The 19,316-nt window shown below is 41.5% G+C and overlaps 1 protein-coding gene across 3 annotated transcripts in view; it reads left to right on the forward strand.

Annotated features, from left to right (window-relative positions):
* The window catches only part of GTF3C3 (general transcription factor IIIC subunit 3), a 189,507-nt gene extending 171,965 nt beyond the window's left edge, over nucleotides 1–17,542 (forward strand). The window contains exons 16-19 of one of the 3 annotated variants that reach the window (XM_063430190.1): nucleotides 5,985–6,175; nucleotides 14,047–14,171; nucleotides 16,572–16,724; nucleotides 17,177–17,542. In XM_063430190.1, the coding sequence (XP_063286260.1) occupies nucleotides 5,985–6,175; nucleotides 14,047–14,171; nucleotides 16,572–16,724; nucleotides 17,177–17,299 (592 nt within the window). In that variant the 3' untranslated portion in view covers nucleotides 17,300–17,542. Of the gene's footprint in view, nucleotides 1–5,984; nucleotides 6,176–14,046; nucleotides 14,172–16,571; nucleotides 16,725–17,176 lie in introns of those variants that run through there. The other 2 variants (XM_063430191.1, XM_063430193.1) reach the window with 2 other exon arrangements.
* Nucleotides 17,543–19,316: the final 1,774 nt, after the last annotated feature.

A 19,316-nucleotide genomic window follows, 5' to 3' on the forward strand; every position in this document is an offset into this window, starting at 1 on the left:
AACTAGTGGGTCCTCTAGGAGGGATTCATTTAATTTCAACGTCCATTGCGATCTGAAGGGCTTGGGGTTTTCGATGGTAAGGATCACTGGTGCGTGGTCCGACCAGGTCATGGGCGCTATGCGGGCAGCTATCAGCGTGTCTAGGTCTCTGTGTTGGGTGAAGAAGTCATCTATCCTTGAGTAGGATCTATGTGGTGTTGAGTAGTAGGTGTAGTCTCTGTCTGCATGGTGGAGGATGCGCCAGGAGTCTGCGAGTTGGTAGTTCAAGAGGAGGGTCCTCATTCCCCTAAGGACGTGGTCCGGTATCGTGGACGTTCCTTTCGATGTGTCCATTCTGGGGTCCAGGGGGGCATTGAAGTCCCCTCCGATTATGACGGTTCCTTCTCCAAATGTTTCTAGGGTTTTTAGGGCAGAGGCCAGGAATGGCCTCTGGCCCGTACTTGGGAGGTATAAGTTCACGAGTGTGATTTTAGTCGCCTATTTTTCCTTTGAGCAAGAGGTGTCTGCCTTCTGTGTCCTTTTCCTCTGCTTCCAGGTAGAACTGGATGTCTGCTGAAAATAGAATGGCCACTCCCTTGGATTTAGTTGAGGGAATGTGTGCGAAGTGGCCGGTAGGGTAGTATTTGTTAGAGAATTTTGGTGCCTGGGGTGCGGGAAGTGGGTTTCTTGGAAAAAGGCTATCGACACCCCCAGCGCTTTGATCTCTCGCAGCGCTCTGGCCCGTTTATGTGGGGAGTTGAGGCCCCTCGCATTGATCGTGTAGATGTTGAGGCTGTCTCTGTTGTATCTGCCCATGCCGGGGGCGTGGGGAGTGGGAGGGGGCAAGCCCATATTGTGGGGTCCCACCCGAGTCGGACCAGTCGGTGGAGTGGGATGGTCGAGGGTGAGGGGAGATACGGGCAGGTGAAGGTGAGGAGGAAAGGGGGAGGTCTGCGGGGTGAAAGAGGGGGGATAGAGGCTATAGAAGCACGTGGTATAGAACAGCAAGTATGGGTGTTGTCAAGTCGCTGGGGCAATGGCCGTTAGGGGTAATGTGCTGCTGTTAGGTGGGAGTCTAGGGGTGTTGTCCCCGGTGTCCACCCAGCAGGTTGTTGGCAGCAAACCCGGGGTTGGTGGCGTCAGAGGGAGGGTAGGTCACCCACTAGTGACCTCTCGTTGGGCGGTGTGGCTCAGTTGTTACACTTACGGCCCCCGCTGCTCCTTAGTTTGGAGGTGTAAAGTAATGTGGCACCCATCAAGGGTAAGGCCGTATAGACGGTCTATGGTGTGTGTGAGCGGGCTTCTGTGTTGGCCCCCTATGGTTCCTATCGTGAAATACACGTAGTAGAAGTAAGCTAGGGGCTTAAAGGAGAACATCATATAAGTTATGAGCACACAATGCATAACATTATCAAAGGAAACATTGGTAACATTCAAAACCGTTTAAACAATATAACTGTGTCCGTGTGGTGTGAGGGTCATCCAGTGTTGTTCGTCATGAGTTTGCGTCATGTGTGTTATTCGAGGTTTCGGGATACCTAGTGAGGTAGGGGGGGGGGAACTATAATGCCAACTTGACCATGTCCCGGGTTTAGCTTAAACTGTCTTGTATAGGCTGGGGTGCCCTCTGTGTTAGAGGTTTCGTCTCTCGTTCATTTATGTGTAGGTCAGTGAGTGTCTAGTGTTGTCTGGTGCTATCGTAGGGTAGCAATTTTGTACGGCTTGTCTGTGGAATTGGTACGGTAAGGTTTGCAACTGGTCGGTTTGTCTTTGGGTCAGAGTCCTATTTCGTGGCGATATGCCTAGTCTTTTATCAAGGTCGTGTTTTGGTTCAGTCACCTGAAGGACCCTTGGAGTTGTGTTTAGTCCTCTCTGGTAGCTAACAGTCTTAGTATTAAGAATTGGTTACACATTGCATTTTCACTTTCGGTTCAGCGCCTATAGGTTATATATCAAAGCATAGACAAGTAACTTTATCCTAAGTTTTACACAGATTTAACGTTGCGACCATTGCTAGGCAGAGCACAAGTGTCCCGTCTCTCTGATGTCTGCGTCTCTATGTTGTCGACAGTGTGTGGTGTGGAGCTACATGTCATGTTGGTGAGTGTGTGTCTTTTGAGGTGGAGATTGGCTCCTGTCTCCAGGGCCGCCATCAGGGGGTGACAACCATAACAGTTGTCACGGGCCCGGCGGCCCTGGGGGGTCAGCGCTGTGGCCGTTGTATAGTGCGACCGGGCCCCTTTAAAAAAAAAAAAAAAAAGCAGCCACAAGTGCTGCTGGGAGGAAGTGGTCACTTCCTCCCAGCTCACTCCGCGCGGGAGGAGCGCGCGCGCGCCCAGCCGTGAAGAGGGAGCAGCGCCGACTCCCATCATCCTGCAAAGAAAAGGTAAAAGACAGGAGGGTGGCTGGAAAATGAGCTGTGTATGTCTGTCTGTCTGTTTGTGTGTGTGTCTGTCATGTCTATGTATGTATATATGTATGTCTGTATGTCATTATATATGTATATATGTATGTCTGTATGAATGTATGTCTGCATATCATTATGTACGTAGGTCTGTGTGTATGTATGTGTCTGTATGCCATTATGAATGTTTGTCTGTATGTCTGTATGCCATTATGAATGTATGTGTGTATGGATGTCAGTGTCTGTATGTATGAGTGTGTCTGGGTGTATGTATGTATGTGTCTTTATGTCCTCTTGCATGTGTGTCTGTATGTATGTTAGTATGTGTCTGTCTGTCACTTTGTATGCCTGTGTGTATGTCTCAGTATGTGTGTGTCAGTATGTATGCCTGTATGCGTGTATGTCTGTTTCAGTATGTGTGTCTGTTAGTATGTATCTGTGTCCTTTTGTATCAGTGTGTGCGTTTGTGTCTGTGTGTGTGTATTCCTGTGGGCGGTATTTGGAGGCGGACCCAGTGGGCGGTATTTGGAGGTGGGCCCCAGGGGGCCCAGACCCTGAGCTGAGTTAGGGGCCCCAAAATTTCTGGTGGCGGCCCTGCCTGTCTCTGTGTGTGTTATCCTATGTAGTGTATGTGGCTGGTGACGTGTCTGGAGGGACTGTGGTCCCCTGGGTTGTACTTCCACTTCTGGTCTCTCTCTTCTTCTGTTTTCCCCCCGGGAGCGTCCATTGTGGTACCATAGTGTCAGTCCTCTGTTATTTGCGGGTGGGGGACTCACAGACAGTGTTGGAACGTGTTTAGTTGGAGTCAGCAACCCATTCCATCGTGGGGGGGGTAAGTCCAGTCCAGTGTAGAGCAGCTCATGTAGAGGCTGTAGCGGTAGAGATGTTCGGGCAGACTTGCTGGTGGTCATATTGGTGATGCTTGGTTGTCCTTAACAAGCGGGATGGCTCTTGGGTTGTCCAGGGCAAGGTGTTTTGTGGTCGTGCGTGGCAGTGTGTTGCTGTTGCACTTGGTCCCCAGGTGGGCGAGTGGTGCAAGTGCAATAATTCAGCAGGTGAGCAACAGCAAAAAAAAAAAAATGGGGCGGGGCCCGTGTTCCACATTGGGCAATAGTAGAGTAAAGTCTCTCGATGAAGTGTCTCCTGTGACAAACTGCCATTTGCCACTGGGCATTGGAGAGGACTGATTGCTAGCCTCCTGCCCTGGGATGTATTGCCCTTTAAGAACTGCATTTGGACCTAATGGATCTTGGTATACTGTTTCTGACCCTTTAACTGTGTTGTACAATTAAAGGGTTTGTACTTTTAAACTGGCACTTCGAAGTGGACGCCATTAGACAGTCGAACACGTGGCGGCGGCCATTTTAATCCAGTCGAACGCGGTTATATGTACCTTCCCCTACCCTTCGACACTGCGGCTGGAGGCTAAGTCCCGTTCGAAGATTCGAACACACATTCGAACGGACTTTGTCATTTTGGTGTAAAATAGCCCTCCATTATACTATTGAACACTGCTAAAACGCAACCCCGGTTCCACTTCGACAAAAGTCGAAGTGAGTTTGACGATTCGAACGCCGCCTTCGGATGGGACTTTGTTACTTTTCACGGCAGAAATAGACCGACCGGTCATAAAGGACTTCCAGCTAACTCTTTAACCCCTGGATGGAATTGGCTGAATTATTAATATGTGTTTTTTATGAAGATTGGATGTATAGTTTTTGAGTTATAAAAATTTATAAGTTTTAGCTTGGAGATAATTGAGTAGATACAGTAAGAAACTCAATTATCTCCCAAGCAGAGGGGAGGGAATATGTGGGATGTAACCGATATGTGATTGGTTAATGCCTAATTGCCTGTGGGCGTCTCCCTTGCAGGGGAGCACTGCATAAAAGCAGAGTACCTGCCATTAAACATCAGAGTTCTTCTTCACCCTCAATCTAGAGTCCTGTCTCTTATTGGGGGAATTTGTATATCACTAAAAGGGATTGCTATGCTCTGCATGCTCCCTTGTATAATCACTTCTAAGCTCTTTTTAAAAGCCTGTTCCTGCTTCACTATCTTAGAGGAGAGGTTCACCCACTGGAGCCTTGTCGTAGGTCCAGGGTGGGTAGGAGACGGCTAGACCCCAACCAAGTTGCGGCGGTTCGTGGGGTCTACGGTGGTTGTGGTGTCTGGTGGAGCGCTTGGAGCCCTCTGTAAGCGCTAGGAGCATCCATCAACGGAGGTACCCAGTCGGGGTGCCAGGTGATCCGTTACATCTCCCATGTTGTTTCTCCGGCAGGTTTGACCCTCTGGTGTATGGGCCGGAGGTAGATGCTGTGTGATGAGGTAGATCTGTATCTGTTTGGCGTGTGCTTTCGTAGTTATGACTGCGGGGCAGTGTAAGTTAGGCTTTCGGGATTCCAGGCCCTGCACTCTGGTCTTCAATGCTGTAAGGGAGGTACCAAGGGCTCAAATTTCTGTGCGCAACGTCGTTGTAACCTCCTCTAGGAGGGAATGGAAGTCTTCCTTTTTGGGTAGGCACGCAAACAGAGCGTACCAGTCTGGTGCCGGCGGGGCAGGCCCGCTAAGTCCTGTGCCGGGGCCTTCTTCTGATAGCGTGGAGCTCGGTGAGGAAGGCGCCATATTGGACGCCTCATCTTGCGTGAGGAAGTCGCCCGGTGTGTGCATGTAACTTCTAATCGAGGGATGCGAGTTGTTCCCTTGTGTTCTCGGTGTGGAGGGGGTCATTTGGGCTCGTTTGGTGCGTCCCATGGGTGCCAGGTAGTGCTGTTTAGCTGTGCTTTGGTGCAGTCAGGAGCGGAGCGAGAAGATTAGGCGGCCATTCTCGTCCGGCGTCAAGCCACGCCCCCCCCCCCAAGTAGTAATGGTTTAATGTAGAACTGTCATTGTATTTTATTTAAGCATAACCCTTTGAATGCAAAAAACAGACTGATATTACGTTACCTTTTATTTTTTTTTTAAAGGGACACTATAGTCCCCTGAACAACTTTAGCTTAATGAAGCAGTTTTGGTGTATAGAACATGCCCCTGCAGCCTCACTGCTCAATCCTCTGCCATTTAGGAGTTAAATCCCTTTGTTTATGAGCCCTAGTCACACCTCCCTGCATGTGACTTGCACAGCCTTCCATAAACACTTCCTGTAAAGAGAGCCCTATTTAGGCTTTCTTTATTGCAAGTTCTGTTTAATTAAGATTTTCTTATCCCCTGCTATGTTAATAGCTTGCTAGACCCTGCAAGAGCATCCTGTATGTGATTAAAGTTCAATTTAGAGATTGAGATACAATTATTTAAGGTAAATTACATCTGTTTGAAAGTGAAACCAGTTTTTTTTTTTTTTTAATGCAGGCTCTGTCAATCATAGCCAGGGGAGGTGTGGCTAGGGCTGCATAAACAGAAACAAAGTGATTTAACTCCTAAATGACAGAGAATTGAGCAGTGAAATTGCAGGGGAATGATCTATACACTAAAACTGCTTTATTTAGCTAAAGTAATTTAGGTGACTATAGTGTTCCTTTAAGTCAAAACTTTTTGTATTTATAAGTATAAAATCTGCAATATACCCATAAATTTACTATATCTGTATTTTGTCTCTTTCAAGAATAATGTTAATGGAAAATGTAAACAAACCTCAGCTTTGGAATATCTTCAATCAAGTCACAATGCACTCTCAAGACGTAAGGCATCACCGATTTTGTCTAAGACTGATGCTTAAAAACCCTGATAATCTTGCTTTGTGTGTTCTTAGTGGCCACAATGCATTTGTATCTGGAAGCTTCAAACATGCCCTTGGTAAGGATTTCATCTGCTTTTAATGCTCACAAGATAGACTTTATTATTTTTATTTGATTTTGCAGAAACAAAATATAACTTCAATAGAAACATATGTAAAATCACTAACTACTAGTGCTAGTGTCCCATTTGGCAGTAGCTTTGTTAGAAACTTACCTTTCATAGTTACATAGCTGAAAAGAGACTTGCGTCCAGCCAAGTTCAGCCTTCCTCCGATATGGTTTTGCTGTTGATCCAAAAGAAGGCATAAAACCCAGTCTGAAGCGCTTCCAATTTTGCAACAAACTAGGAACAAATTCCTTCTTGACCCCAAAATGGCAGTCAGATATCTCCTTGATCAAGCAGCCATTATCCCACTAATTAGAAATTATATCCCTGTATGTTATGTTTTTTGAAGTATTTAACCAATTGCTGTTTTAACATCTGTATGGACTCTCATAAAACCACCTCTTCAGGCAGAGAATTCCATATCCTTATAGTTCTTACTGTAAAAAAAACTTTTCTTTGCCTTAGATTAAATCTCCCTTCTTCCAGCCTAAATGCGTGACCTTGTGTCCTATGTATAACATTGTTTATGAATAGATTTCCAGATAATGGTTTGTACTGGCCCCAAATATATTTGTATAATGTTATCATATCCCCTCTGAGGCAACGTTTTTCCAAACTAAAATATTTAATTTTTTTTAACCTTTCTTTGTAACTAAAATGCTCCATTCCTTTGTATCAATTTTGTAGCTTGTCTTTGCACGTTTTCTAGTGCCATGATATCTTTCTTTAGAACAGGTGCCCAAAATTGCACAGCATATTCAAGATGTGGTCTTACCAGCGATTTATAAAGAGGCAAAATTATATTTTCATCCCGAGAATTTATGCCCCTATTTATACATGTCAAAACGTTACTGGTCTTAGCAACTGCAGATTGACATTGCATATTGCTACCTAATTTGTTGTCTATAACAATTCCCAAATCCTTCTCGTGTGTGGTTACCCCTAATTCACTACCATTTAGGGTGTAAGTTGCTTGTGCATTCTTGACCCAAAAGTGCATAACTTTGCATTTCTCTACATTAAATTTCATCTGCCATTTTAGTGCCCAGTCCCCCAATCTATCTAAATCCCTCTGCAGAAAAGCAATATCCTGCTCACATTTTATTACTTTACAAAGCGTTGTCATCTGCAAACACTAAAACATGTCTTTCAATGCCCATTTCAAGATAATTTATAAATATGTTAAAAAGAAGCGGTCCCAATACAGAACCCTTAGGGACACCACTTACCATTTTTGTCCAGCTTGAAAATTTACCATTAATGACAACTCGTTGTACTCTATCCTTAAGCCAATGTTCTACCCAAGAACAAGAATATTCATCTAGACCAATTTCTTTTAGTTTGAAGACTAACCTATTGTGAGGAACCGTATCAAATGCCTTGGCAAAATCCAAGTAGATCACATCCACTGCAACACCCTGATCTATACTTCTACTTACTTCTCCATAGAATACAATTCTATGTCTAGTTTTACATGACCTATGTTTCATAAAACCATGCTGATTATTGCTAATAACAAAGTTCTTCCCAATGAATTCCTGAATATTATCCCTTAATAGCCCTTCAAATATTTTCCCAGTCACAGAAGTTAAGCTCACAGGTCTATAATTTCCAGGCAAGGATTTTGGACCTTTTTTAAATATAGGAACAACATCTGCCTTCCTCCAATCCTCCGGTACAATAACTGAAACAAAAGAATTAAATACAGAGGTTCACTTATTTTCCAACTCCGCTCCTTAAGTACTCGTGGGTGAATACCGTCAGGCCCCGGAGCTTTATTTACATTAGTTTTCATTAACTGCTGTAGCACTTTGTCTCGAGTCATGCAATCACAAGTTATCTGCAAGTTTTTTGCAGCAATCATTTGCATATCTCTTGCCATAGTATCCTCATTAATATTTACGGAAGAAAAAGTTATTTAAAATTTTTGCCTTTCCTGGTCTTCATTAACTAACAGACCCATCTCTGTTTCCAGTGTACCTACACTTTAATTTTTTGTTTTTTTTAGAATTGCCGTACTTAAAAAATGTTTGGGGTTGGTTTTGCATTCTTTGGCTATTAATTTCTCATTTTCTAGTTTAGCCACTTTAATTGCTTTTTTGCAAGCATTATTGGCTTTCTTATATCTTATATAGGATGCCTCTGATTTGTCCGATTTAAATGCCCTTTTCTTATTTTTAATCTCTTGTTTTACTTCTCTACTAAGCCACATTGGTTTCAATTTGTTTCTTTTATATTTATTTTATATTTATTACCCAATGGTACATACTGAGAAATGTACCTTTCTAATATTTGTTTGAAGAGTTTCCATTTATCCTCAGTGTTTTTTTCACTAAGGAGTTTATGCCAGTCGATATGTTGTAGAGATTCCCTAATCTTATCGAAATTAGACTTTTAAAACAATATATATGTTTTAGTATACCCCGTATACACATGCTTTAGATTTTTTAAGTTTATTTTAAAAATTAACATATTGTGATCACTATTTCCCAAATGCTCCTCTACTTGAATGTTGGTCAAAAAATCAACATTGTTTGTTATAACGAGATCCAGACAAGCATCCTTTCTAGTTGGTGCTTGTACCAGTTGTGATATGGAGGTGTCATTTAACACATTCAAAAACCTGATTCCCCTTGCTGAAGTACTAGTCCATCTATCTCCAACAATTAACGTGTCACCCAGATTTGCAGCTTTCACAATTTGCTCTAACAGCTGTTATTCCTTATTAATATTTACATTAGGTGGTTTATAACATATCCCAACCAATAATTGATTTCACTTTGTTTGCCCCAAGCAGATATCTACCCATAAAGCTTCTGCATTTTTCTTGTCACACTCCACAAATCTAATATTTGACTTTAACTCATGGTTGACATACAAACATACCCCACCACCCTTTTTGTTTTTCCTATCCTTCCTTCATAGAGACTGGGAGTAGACAGTTAGTCTATGTGGCAGAAATGCCTCTGCCACGTCTTCTTGGAGGGGCCTGCTTGCCAGCCTCCTGCCAAAAGACTATAGGCCATTTAAAAACTTATGTGATTTATGTACTTTTGTACTCCTATCCCTGGAACTGTTTTTGGCATAGGATCATGTGCATGGTCGGTCAAAATGATGACTTCCATGGAAATCCCAAACCCCTGAACCAAGCTGGGTGATTTTTGGATATGTTGGTCCCCCAGATCAGGTCTGTCAGGGATATGATTTTTGTGGGATTTCCCTGTGTTTTGGGGGTACTTTCGGGTTATTGTAAAATGTTTTATATGCCTGGAGATAATTGAGTTTAGTACAGTTCCTGACTCAATTATCTCTCAGGCACAGGGTGGGTGGTGCCTTTAGGAGTGTATATAAGGGTTGTAGATATTAGCTTGGCTAATAGAGCTTGGCAGATGCTTCTAAGTGCTGCTATAAAGTGTGTGATTGGAGATATTCTGGATATGTTACAGCGCTACAGAATTTGTTGGCGCTATATAAATAATAGAATAATAATAATATAAACTGGAGGTAATCTGAGGTATTCAGGAGGACAACATTTTTTTAAGATTTGTTTGCTTTAAATTATTCACCTTATTAAAATGGCAGACTTATCAGTGTAATAGTTGTTATGCATTTGTTTCACGTTCCACTTTTTGGAGATTTGGATGATGTCTAATCTGTAGACCGTTCTCTATATTGCGGCAGGAGATTGTATTTTTGAAGTCTGAGATTTGTAAATCATCTGGTAAACAAACTCAGGCTGGAACTGCTGCAAAGCCACTGCCACAGAGACATACTAGGAATGGCAGATGGATCACTGTAGGATCTGGTAGACTTAGTTGTGGATAAAAGGCATATTGCACAGTCTGTTGCTCTACATAATTTATTTTCTGCACTTTCAGAGTGTAATGGTGTTATGGAGACTGAGGTTAGTGGTGTTGTGGAGACCGGCTCCGGTACCAAGTGTAGTGGTGTTGTGGATACAGGCTTGGAGACTGTGGTGAGGCCTAATAAAAAGCAGTTGTTGTTGGGGGATTCTATAATAAGAGGTGTAGAGATGGACAATGGTGGTCTTGTGAGATGTCTTCCCGGAGCTACTGCTCACAGAGACAGGAGACGTATTTGTAATATTGTTAAGCGAGTAAAGCAGGAAGGGGAATTGGATGTACTTGTCCATCTAGGGACAAAAGGCTTGGTGTCACGGCTTACCTTAGTGGGAGTCTGGTATGCAGAGATATGCTCACCCTTGTACTTAAACACAGGCCACGGTGAGTGGCCTGTGAGTCTGTGCACGGGGGCTGTGCAGGATGATGCTCCAAGGCGCAGTACTGATACGGACATAAACAGGAGAATTGTCGTGGGTAAGCCAAAGGTCAGTGGGTGCCAGAAATCAGGATAAACGAGTAGAGAGCCGAGGTCAGAGGATGCCAGAAGTCAGGATACATGAAAATAACAAGCCACGGTCAGGAATCAACAGGAGAACACTGGAACACGAAACAGCAATACGTGAACCAGAGTCAATAACTGACACTGCCCTTTGGGAGAGGCAGTGTCTTATACCTGGCTAATGAGGCCATCAGCTTCAGGTGTGCTTGAGAATGTTGGAGCAGCCACAGAATAACGTCCAACCCCCAGTGCTGAATACAAGGCAAGATTATACTTCAGGCAATTACTAGAGCTGAATAGCGGCTCAGAAGCAAAACAGCCGGCCCAGGACTGCAAAGTACCCAGTTTCAAATCTCCCATCGGGCACCTCTGGGGCGACCTCGTCTGGCAGTCTGGATGTCGTGGTGAGAACCGTGACACTTGGCTTGCATTGAGGTATCAGAGGTAAAGGAAGTTTTTAGAGTTTTTGCCAAAGTGCTTCCACACTGTCATTCTCTGAAGTTCTACCTGTGCATAACACTCAGAACGACAGGCGGATGCGTATTAGGGACTTTAACTTGTGGCTTGGTGAATGGTGTCGGGAGCAAGGATTTGGCTTTATTTCTCATGGTAGCTCTGTTTGGAATGGAAATAAACTGTACAAAAAAGATGGTTTGCATCTTTCTCAAAAGGGAACAAATGTTCTCAGTGAGCAGTTCAGAGGTTTTGCTAGGAGGGGGTTGCAAAAGGGTGATAAAACATTAATCCAATTGCCCCCCAAAACAAGGACAGAAGGTGCCTGTAGCAAGTGTGTTAAAAAATTATAAGCTTAGAGTCATGTCTACAAATGCTCGCAGTTTAGGGAATAAGATCCATGAACTTGTGGCAATAATGGCAACTGATAATGTAGATTTAGTCGCTGTTACTGAGACATGGTATAATGAGACTAATGACTGGGACATAGCAATACCAGGGTACTCTTTATATAGAAAATACAGGGAAGGCAAGAAAGGGGGAGAGGTGGCCCTGTATGTGAAGGATAGCATAAAATCTAGCCTAATAAAAGTTAGTGAGGCGAACATTGAGTCCGTTTGGGTGACGTTATAATTTGGTAATCACACAGTAACTCGTGTATTTAACTGTGATTTATAGGCCCCCAGGACAAATAGAAGAGTTGGATAATCTACTAGTTGAGGAAATAGCTAAAATGACAATGAAGGGGGAAGTTATCATCATGGGTGACTTTAATCTTCCTGATGGGAATTGTAAAAACAAAACAGCTGCTTGTGCAAGGAGCACACATATGCTAAACTCCCTACTGGGATTGTCTCTAAAACAAGTCGTTGAGGAGCCAACTCATAAGGAGGCCATACTAGATTTAGTGTTAACAAATCAAGATTTGGTATCAGATATTACTGTAGGTGAAAGTTTAGGATCCATCAGTCAGTGTGGTTTAAAATAAGAGACTATATTTAAAAGAAGACAAACTACCACAACAAGAGGACCAGAGGGTAGTGGATGCATGGAATAGGCTTCCAGCTGAAGTGGTAGAGGTTAGCACAGTAAAGCATGTGTGGGATATGTATACGGCTATCCTAACTATAAGATAAGGCCAGGGACTAATGAAAGTATAAAAAAAAAAAAAATTGGGCAGACTAGATGGGCCAAATGGTTCTTATCTGCCGTTACATTCTATGTTTCTATGATCCTGTTTTGTGTGGGAGTGTCCTGGTCCTGAGAGCCAATGTAATTATGGTACCGGAGAAACTGACGGAAGCCAAGCACAGAGACGTGGACACAGATTTCTTCAGGAAGGAAGAGATCTTTATTCGATTCACCGACCGGGGCTCAGATGGCCTAACTTCCCTTACCTGTTAGACCACATGGCTCACCCAGAACAATGGAGGAGGGGGAAGTGTTTTCAGTTTCTGCATTCCTGCACTTGCTCAGTACACTGTTGATTGTATCTTAGCTACGTGTAACTGACTAACTGATACACCAACATACACATATGCCACGTGGAAATCTCGGCCTACTAATTTTAATTTCTACCGAGCTTCCACCACAATTACAGTGTGTACTTTGTCACAGTCCCCTCTCAGGCCCCTGGAATATGTTATGGGAAACCCCTTGCATGGGGACTTGCATATAAGGCCAGTTGTGGCTGCCATTAAACAGTTCAACTTCATCCTCAACACAGAGCTTCGTCTTGTAAATTGTAGGGAACAGTTATACCAGCTATATCACTACCTCTTGTAAGAGCTATTCTGCTATACCCTTGGAGTAGGAGAGATCTACCCACAGGGTGGGTGGAGGACAGCGAGACTACAGCCAAGCTGCGGCTATGGGTCTACAGTGCTGATGGTGTTTGGTGGAGCGCTTGGAAGTACTCTGAGGTACTAGGAGGCAGTGATTGTCGGAGACACCCAGCCTGGGTGCCAGGCGGACCCGTCAGTCTATATCAGCTCCCTATTTGCCTAGCTCACCAACCAAACCTGCAAGGCTAATTTGCCAAGTAACTGGTAAGAAGCTAGTTGCAGTAACCTAGAAATCATACAAATGTCAACTGTTCATATTATGTGAAGAAAAAAATATGATTAGCAAATCTTGTATGGTCCAGTGACTTGACTTCTATATTAATTTGGACGAAGAGCAACTTTGAGTGGTGATAACATTAACACAATCAGTCAATTAGTTTACACACTAATTTTATACTTATAATATAATATAAGTGTTGTACAGTTTGAATCCAAATTTGACAACTTTACAATAACCCTTTTAATAATGATAATTTTCATAATTGTGAAAATATATATTTAAAAAACCATAGAGTAGTTTAACAAAATAAATAAAACCCTTAGAAGCCTAATTTGCTATAAATCATTAGGCTGTGTAATTTGTGCAGTGTCATGCAGAGACCAGAAATAAATTAAGACAATTCTCTGTGCTTTCAGTAGCGGCTTAGTACATTTACCATTAGCCTCAATACAACAGGAGTTTTTGGAATGTCTTTTGCAGCTTTTCACCCTAAGATATATTTGCATAAGTAAAGGGATCTGGGGTCTGCTCTTCATGCTACACCTTGTGCTGGTGTAGACCTATGTGTTTGTATACATTAAGATAATGCATTTAAAATATACAAATAAGACACTGCAAATTTTCAGGCTGTGCAGTTTCTGCAAATAGCTTTGACCAAACCACGTGGCTGATGTTCACTTAACTCTGCACTATGGTTTTACAGCACTGTTGTCCTTATCCCTAAGTAGTGCTTTATGACAACAGTGAAGTTTTATGGCACTTCAACTGTAAGCTCCCTACTGTATAAAGCCAAAGTCTGATCTACAACTTTCCAAGGTTATAGGTTAAGTTGGGAGGAAGGGGTCAAAATAGTGGCTTTATGGAGCAAACTAATTTATAATTTATGTAACACAAAAGATGGAGACAAAATCCATTTTCTTTTCTCTTTTTTTTTTTTTTTTTAGCTCAGTATGTACAAGCCTTTCGAATGCAATCAGATGATCCTCTGCATTCCCTTTGTATTGGACTGACATTCGTTCATATGGCATCACAGAAGTTTGTGTTAAAGAGGCATGCTCTGTTAGTACAGGTACCTAAAATGTTCTGTCTATTTAGCTTACAAGTTGCCAGTTTAAACAAATAAGGAGTAGTATACATTTATAAAGTAATGCTTCATTTGAATACGCCACAGTCTTACTTACTCTTTTTTCCCCACTAGATATCCTTATAGGGGCATAAATTATTTTTTGCATACCAGTGTATACCAGCACTACTATTTAGCTGGTATGGTGCTTATTGGTTGTCTTGAATTTTTGGTAACATCAAATACTTGCACAAAGAAATTCACCCATACCTAAGATACACACAGGGTTAGTCACTAAAGTGAGAATTACTAGGATTCAAAGTGAATTTGAGTGTCATTGTTTCTATTTGTATGTATCAGTGTGTATCTATATTTGTGTGTCAATGTGTGCATCTGTGTGTTTGTCTGTACATCTGCATGTGTGTATCTGTGTCTACATGTGTCAGTGTGTATCTGTGTGTTTGCATGTGTTTCAGTGTGTGTCTGTGTATCTTACATTTGTGCCAGTATTTCTATCTGTATCTTACATTTGTGTCAGTGTTTGTATCTGTGTGTCTGTATCTGTCAGTGTTTGTATCTGTGTATCTGCATGTGTGGCAGTGTTTGTATCGGTCTGTATGTGTGGCAGTGTTTGTATTAGTGTGTCTATATCTGCATGTGTGGCAGTGTTTGTTTCTGTGGCAGTATTTGCATCTGTGTCTCTTGGTGTGATTTTGTTTGTCAGTTTTTGTATTTGTGTGTCTGTGCATCCGCATGTGTCTTAGTGTTTGTATCTGTGTATCTACATGTGGGTTAGTGTATGTATCTGTTTATATGCATGTTTGGCAGTATGTGTATGTTAAGACCTGCAGTGGTTATGGTACTGCAGTCTTCTATTCCTTTCCCAACAGCTGAGCCTAAGTGATTATAGCTACAGCAGGGAGTAGAGGAATAGTAGAGATGAATACAGCTTCCAAGACGATTCTCCCCAGCAAATAGAATATTATAACATGAGCCTAGACTTCATGAAGGGTGTAACAGGAATGATCTTTATTGAAAACAGGCTGGCTTTTATAAGAGGACCTCCCACAGCAAACAAATACATTAGCCAATCATTCTACAGTTTTGCACTGCCTGGGAGATAATGAGATAAGTTAAGGAATAAATCCACTATCTCCAGGCAAAGGGCACACATTTTCCCCCAAAAGTTAGAACACCCCTTTCCCCACAAGGTATCCCCTGATAGCCCTGATCTGGGGGACAAACATATCCAAATTTCACCCAGATCGGTTCAGGGGTTCTTAAAAAGTGTGGAAGTCATGTTTTACCGACCACACACGAGGCTCCTGCCCAAAACAGTTCCACGAATTCAGCGTGTGCGGTCGGTCAATTAGGAAAAAGGAAAAAAAACGGGCAAAATACCGAATAGATCCTCCTGGCTCATAGTAGCGATTGGTCCCCTTGTCTGCACGAACATAACTAGCGAGTGCCGCTCTTCTGGCTGTTCAGTAAGTGGGAGAAGCCGGCGTTCGGTAGTTTTCAGCGGTGGGTCGTGAGGTACAGTGTCCGATTTTAGTTCCAGACACTCGACGACCAAGTCCCGCTGACTCCCCTCGTGCGAACAAGATGGCTGCCGTTTTCTTTTCCACGTGGCGTTCGGCTATACGAACAACGGCCACCCAGGGAACACTTAATCGACGGTTCTTCTGAATTTAACAAGCCAGGAGGGTGGTCGGTGTTCGGTAGTTTCAAACTGCCGAACTAATATCCAGTATTCAGACAGTAAATGGGGGAAACACACAAATACAAAAGACAATGATAAAATAAAGTCAATTTTCTTCACAGTGTATACATACACACACCTGGGGCAAAGGAGAAGCAGGGGATGCCAGCGGCAGAGGAGAAGCAAGGGAGCCTAAGGCATTGAAAAACAGCAATTAAATTAATTACATAGATTCATCTAAAATGAGGGGTACAATTTAAGGAAATGGGCTAACAAGTGTTACACAAGTGGAAAAAAAGGTTGTGAATCACTTGGGTGTAGGGGTATACTTTTCTAATTGTTTGAGATGTGTACCAGGGTCTCATTCATATACCCTTATCTCTTCTTTTGCTAAAACGAGTAGTGTTGTTCTATACTAGAAAAATAGGTGTAAGTCTGTGACAAATGCTTATGTGCATTTTAATCCTCTATTATGATGTTTGTCTTATTTATTGCAATATGTACTATCAATCAATATGGTTCTCACTCTTCAGGAACTGATTATGTAAGCTTAGCTCAATACTATATATGTGAGGTGTACTAACTTACAATGGAATGGAAAGTGAAGGTTTTGCTATCTCTTTGATAATTATGTTTAATATTTTCTTTTAAACAAGTCAAATGCATATTTACATTAGCTGATGTACAACTCTTTTACATTTTAGGGATTTTCATTCCTTAACAAATACTTAGACTTTCGTGGTCCTTGCCAGGAAACCTTCTACAACCTTGGTCGTGCGTTGCACCAAATGGGCTTAACTCATTTGTCAATTCACTATTACCAGAAAGCCCTTGAGCTCCCACCACTTCAACTGGAGGTATATGTATATATTTGTTACTTTTGTTTTGTTTCAATTTTTTTGTGTCAATTTTTATTTCACTTTCTGTATGTTTAACCTAGTATTTTCTTGCTAATGTGAATACAACATTCTGAGCTTTGAATAATGCCTCCTAGAATGTCTTCATGTACTTTGGTTTTAGAACTATCCCTTAGGCACATTATTCACAATGGTGTTTCTCCCAGGGCTATTCTCTGATAACCTACACATTACATGTTATTTGAGTGTGCCCACTGAATGACCGAATTATTAAAGTAAATATGTTGAAATATATTGGTTCCTGGAGGAAAAAATTCTCCTGGCTCTTAATACAGCAACAGACTGTTCATATTATTTGTCTCTTAAAGTCATAAAGTGAACTTATTTTGTTTGTGATGACTACAATGTAATATAAATTAAGTACATGTGCTCTATTTCTCTTTATTTCATAGGGAATTGAAGAGGATCAAGTGGACCTTCGGAGAGACATTGCATTTAATTTATCGCTAATTTATCAAAGCAGTGGAAATATACAAATGGCTCGCAGACTGCTGTCACTTTACTGCGTCATATGAACATTTCTCATTTTTTAAATTTAATTTAGTTCCTAAAATAGGGGTAGGCAACCTTCGTCACTCCAGATGTTGTGATCGACATTTCCCATAATGCTCTCACAGCCTTATGCTGGCAAAGCATCAGGGGAAATGTAGTCCACAACATCTTGAGCACTAAAATATTCTTTTAAAAGAACAATGATGGCATGTGTTCTGTTTAAACATTCACCAAACCAATAAATGTTGTTGTATACAATGCGCAAACCAGTCATCCAGTGTTGATTTAATGTATCCATATACATAAAGAGGTTCTTGGGACATGCACAGTTTGCTTTCTTGAATCTGTTACACATCTTACCAGTTTCCTTTGTATAAATGCACTTAAAGCCAGTGTCCTGCTTCTTTCTTCTTTTCAATAGAGTTCCTAGATAAATTACTAACCAGTCAGTCAACCAACCATAATATAAAATGTTTTTGCACTTATAATTTCCTAGCAATGAAGACATTAAGTTTGGAAAATTAGAAGGTTCTAATATACCTAAATGGATACCTTTATCCGAGAATGAGAATCTCTAATGACAAAGATGTTGTGCTTAATGTCTTCATGAATATATTAATTACTTGTGCCTTTATTCACTTCAACTGAACAGCTGTCCACTTTTATTTTGGTCTATTTTACAACTATATTGTAAAAGCAAAAAATTAACCTATTGTCTGTTTTTCTGCCCGAATGGTCAGTTTAGTTAACTAATTATGCATTGACTATATATTTATATATGTATAGAAAGGTAAAGAGAGAGAATGACATAGCCTGCAATTATTTAAACAGACAAACCCTGTTTTAGAATGCCATACAGCATGGATGAGCTCAGTGCAGTCTGGAGACTCTAGAACTGTGACTTACATGTCCTGTGTGATTAGTGGATTTACATTTTCGAGCAGTATCTGCTACCATTATATTGATAATAGTAGACATAGCTGCCACCCAGGACTTCAACTTATTTGCTGCCCTTACAGTAAAATTATCACCTTAACCTAACACATTACAATACAGTACACATTACTCCCTGCATTGCATACGCAATATCAAAAAGGGGGAGCAGGTTACTACAGTACCCAAACAAAAAAACAAAACAAAAGCCTCACTCCTCTGCTGCCAAAACGTCCCAGCATTATTTGCTCACAATAGTTAAATATAAAAGAATCATACAAGGCACAAAGTTGGTGCAAAAATAATCACAAATAATGTATTGTGACGTCATCCAAATCACAAACATTTATGGCAATACTTTTTCATTGAAAATTGAAAAAGAGCATATAGACTAAACTTTGTGATTTGTATGTCTCCTCTTAAAAATACATACCAGTGAAATGTGTATTACGTCAAAGGAATTCTATTTTGGGTTTCCAGAAACATTTGTAAACAACTCAAGTTGTGTTGTTTATTATGCTGTCTTCAAGAATCCCTTGATGGCATTATTTTTCCATAAAACACAATAGTCAGAAAGCCATACTAACAAACTAAAATTCTCTCTATACAGTAAGTGATAGCAAAGGTGTTTTCCTTTCTCAGTCAAAATGTCTAGAACTGCTGTGCATATCTGAGTCAAATGCCATGATCGACCAATATTATCCTTCTCATAGTGAAGCATTAGAGTAATTCTTCCTTATGGAACCAGTCATGCGAAGTGAACCAGGAACCCCTCCTGATGATCAGTTTGACTGCAAGCACATGTTCCTATAGTCATAAAAGTGCTAACTTCTGGTAAAATCGATACTTTTATGAATGTGTTCAGGAAGGATATGCAGCAAACTGAAGTGCTGTAGGGTTAAGGCGTGTCCCATTAATACAATAAAAATATGACTATAAATAACCATAAATGCATCTAGCCAGTCAGTGATTCACTGGGCTGATTGTCATAATAAAAAAAATTCCAGTAAGTAATCGTCCTGTTAATTTTCTCAGAAGTGTTTTCACTCACAGACAAAAGCAATGAGTGTGTCACCCATGTATTTCCCCTCACCGCCAGTACCACAT

Source organism: Pelobates fuscus, chromosome 8, assembly GCF_036172605.1.
Source record: "Pelobates fuscus isolate aPelFus1 chromosome 8, aPelFus1.pri, whole genome shotgun sequence".
NCBI classification, from domain to species: domain Eukaryota; kingdom Metazoa; phylum Chordata; class Amphibia; order Anura; family Pelobatidae; genus Pelobates; species Pelobates fuscus.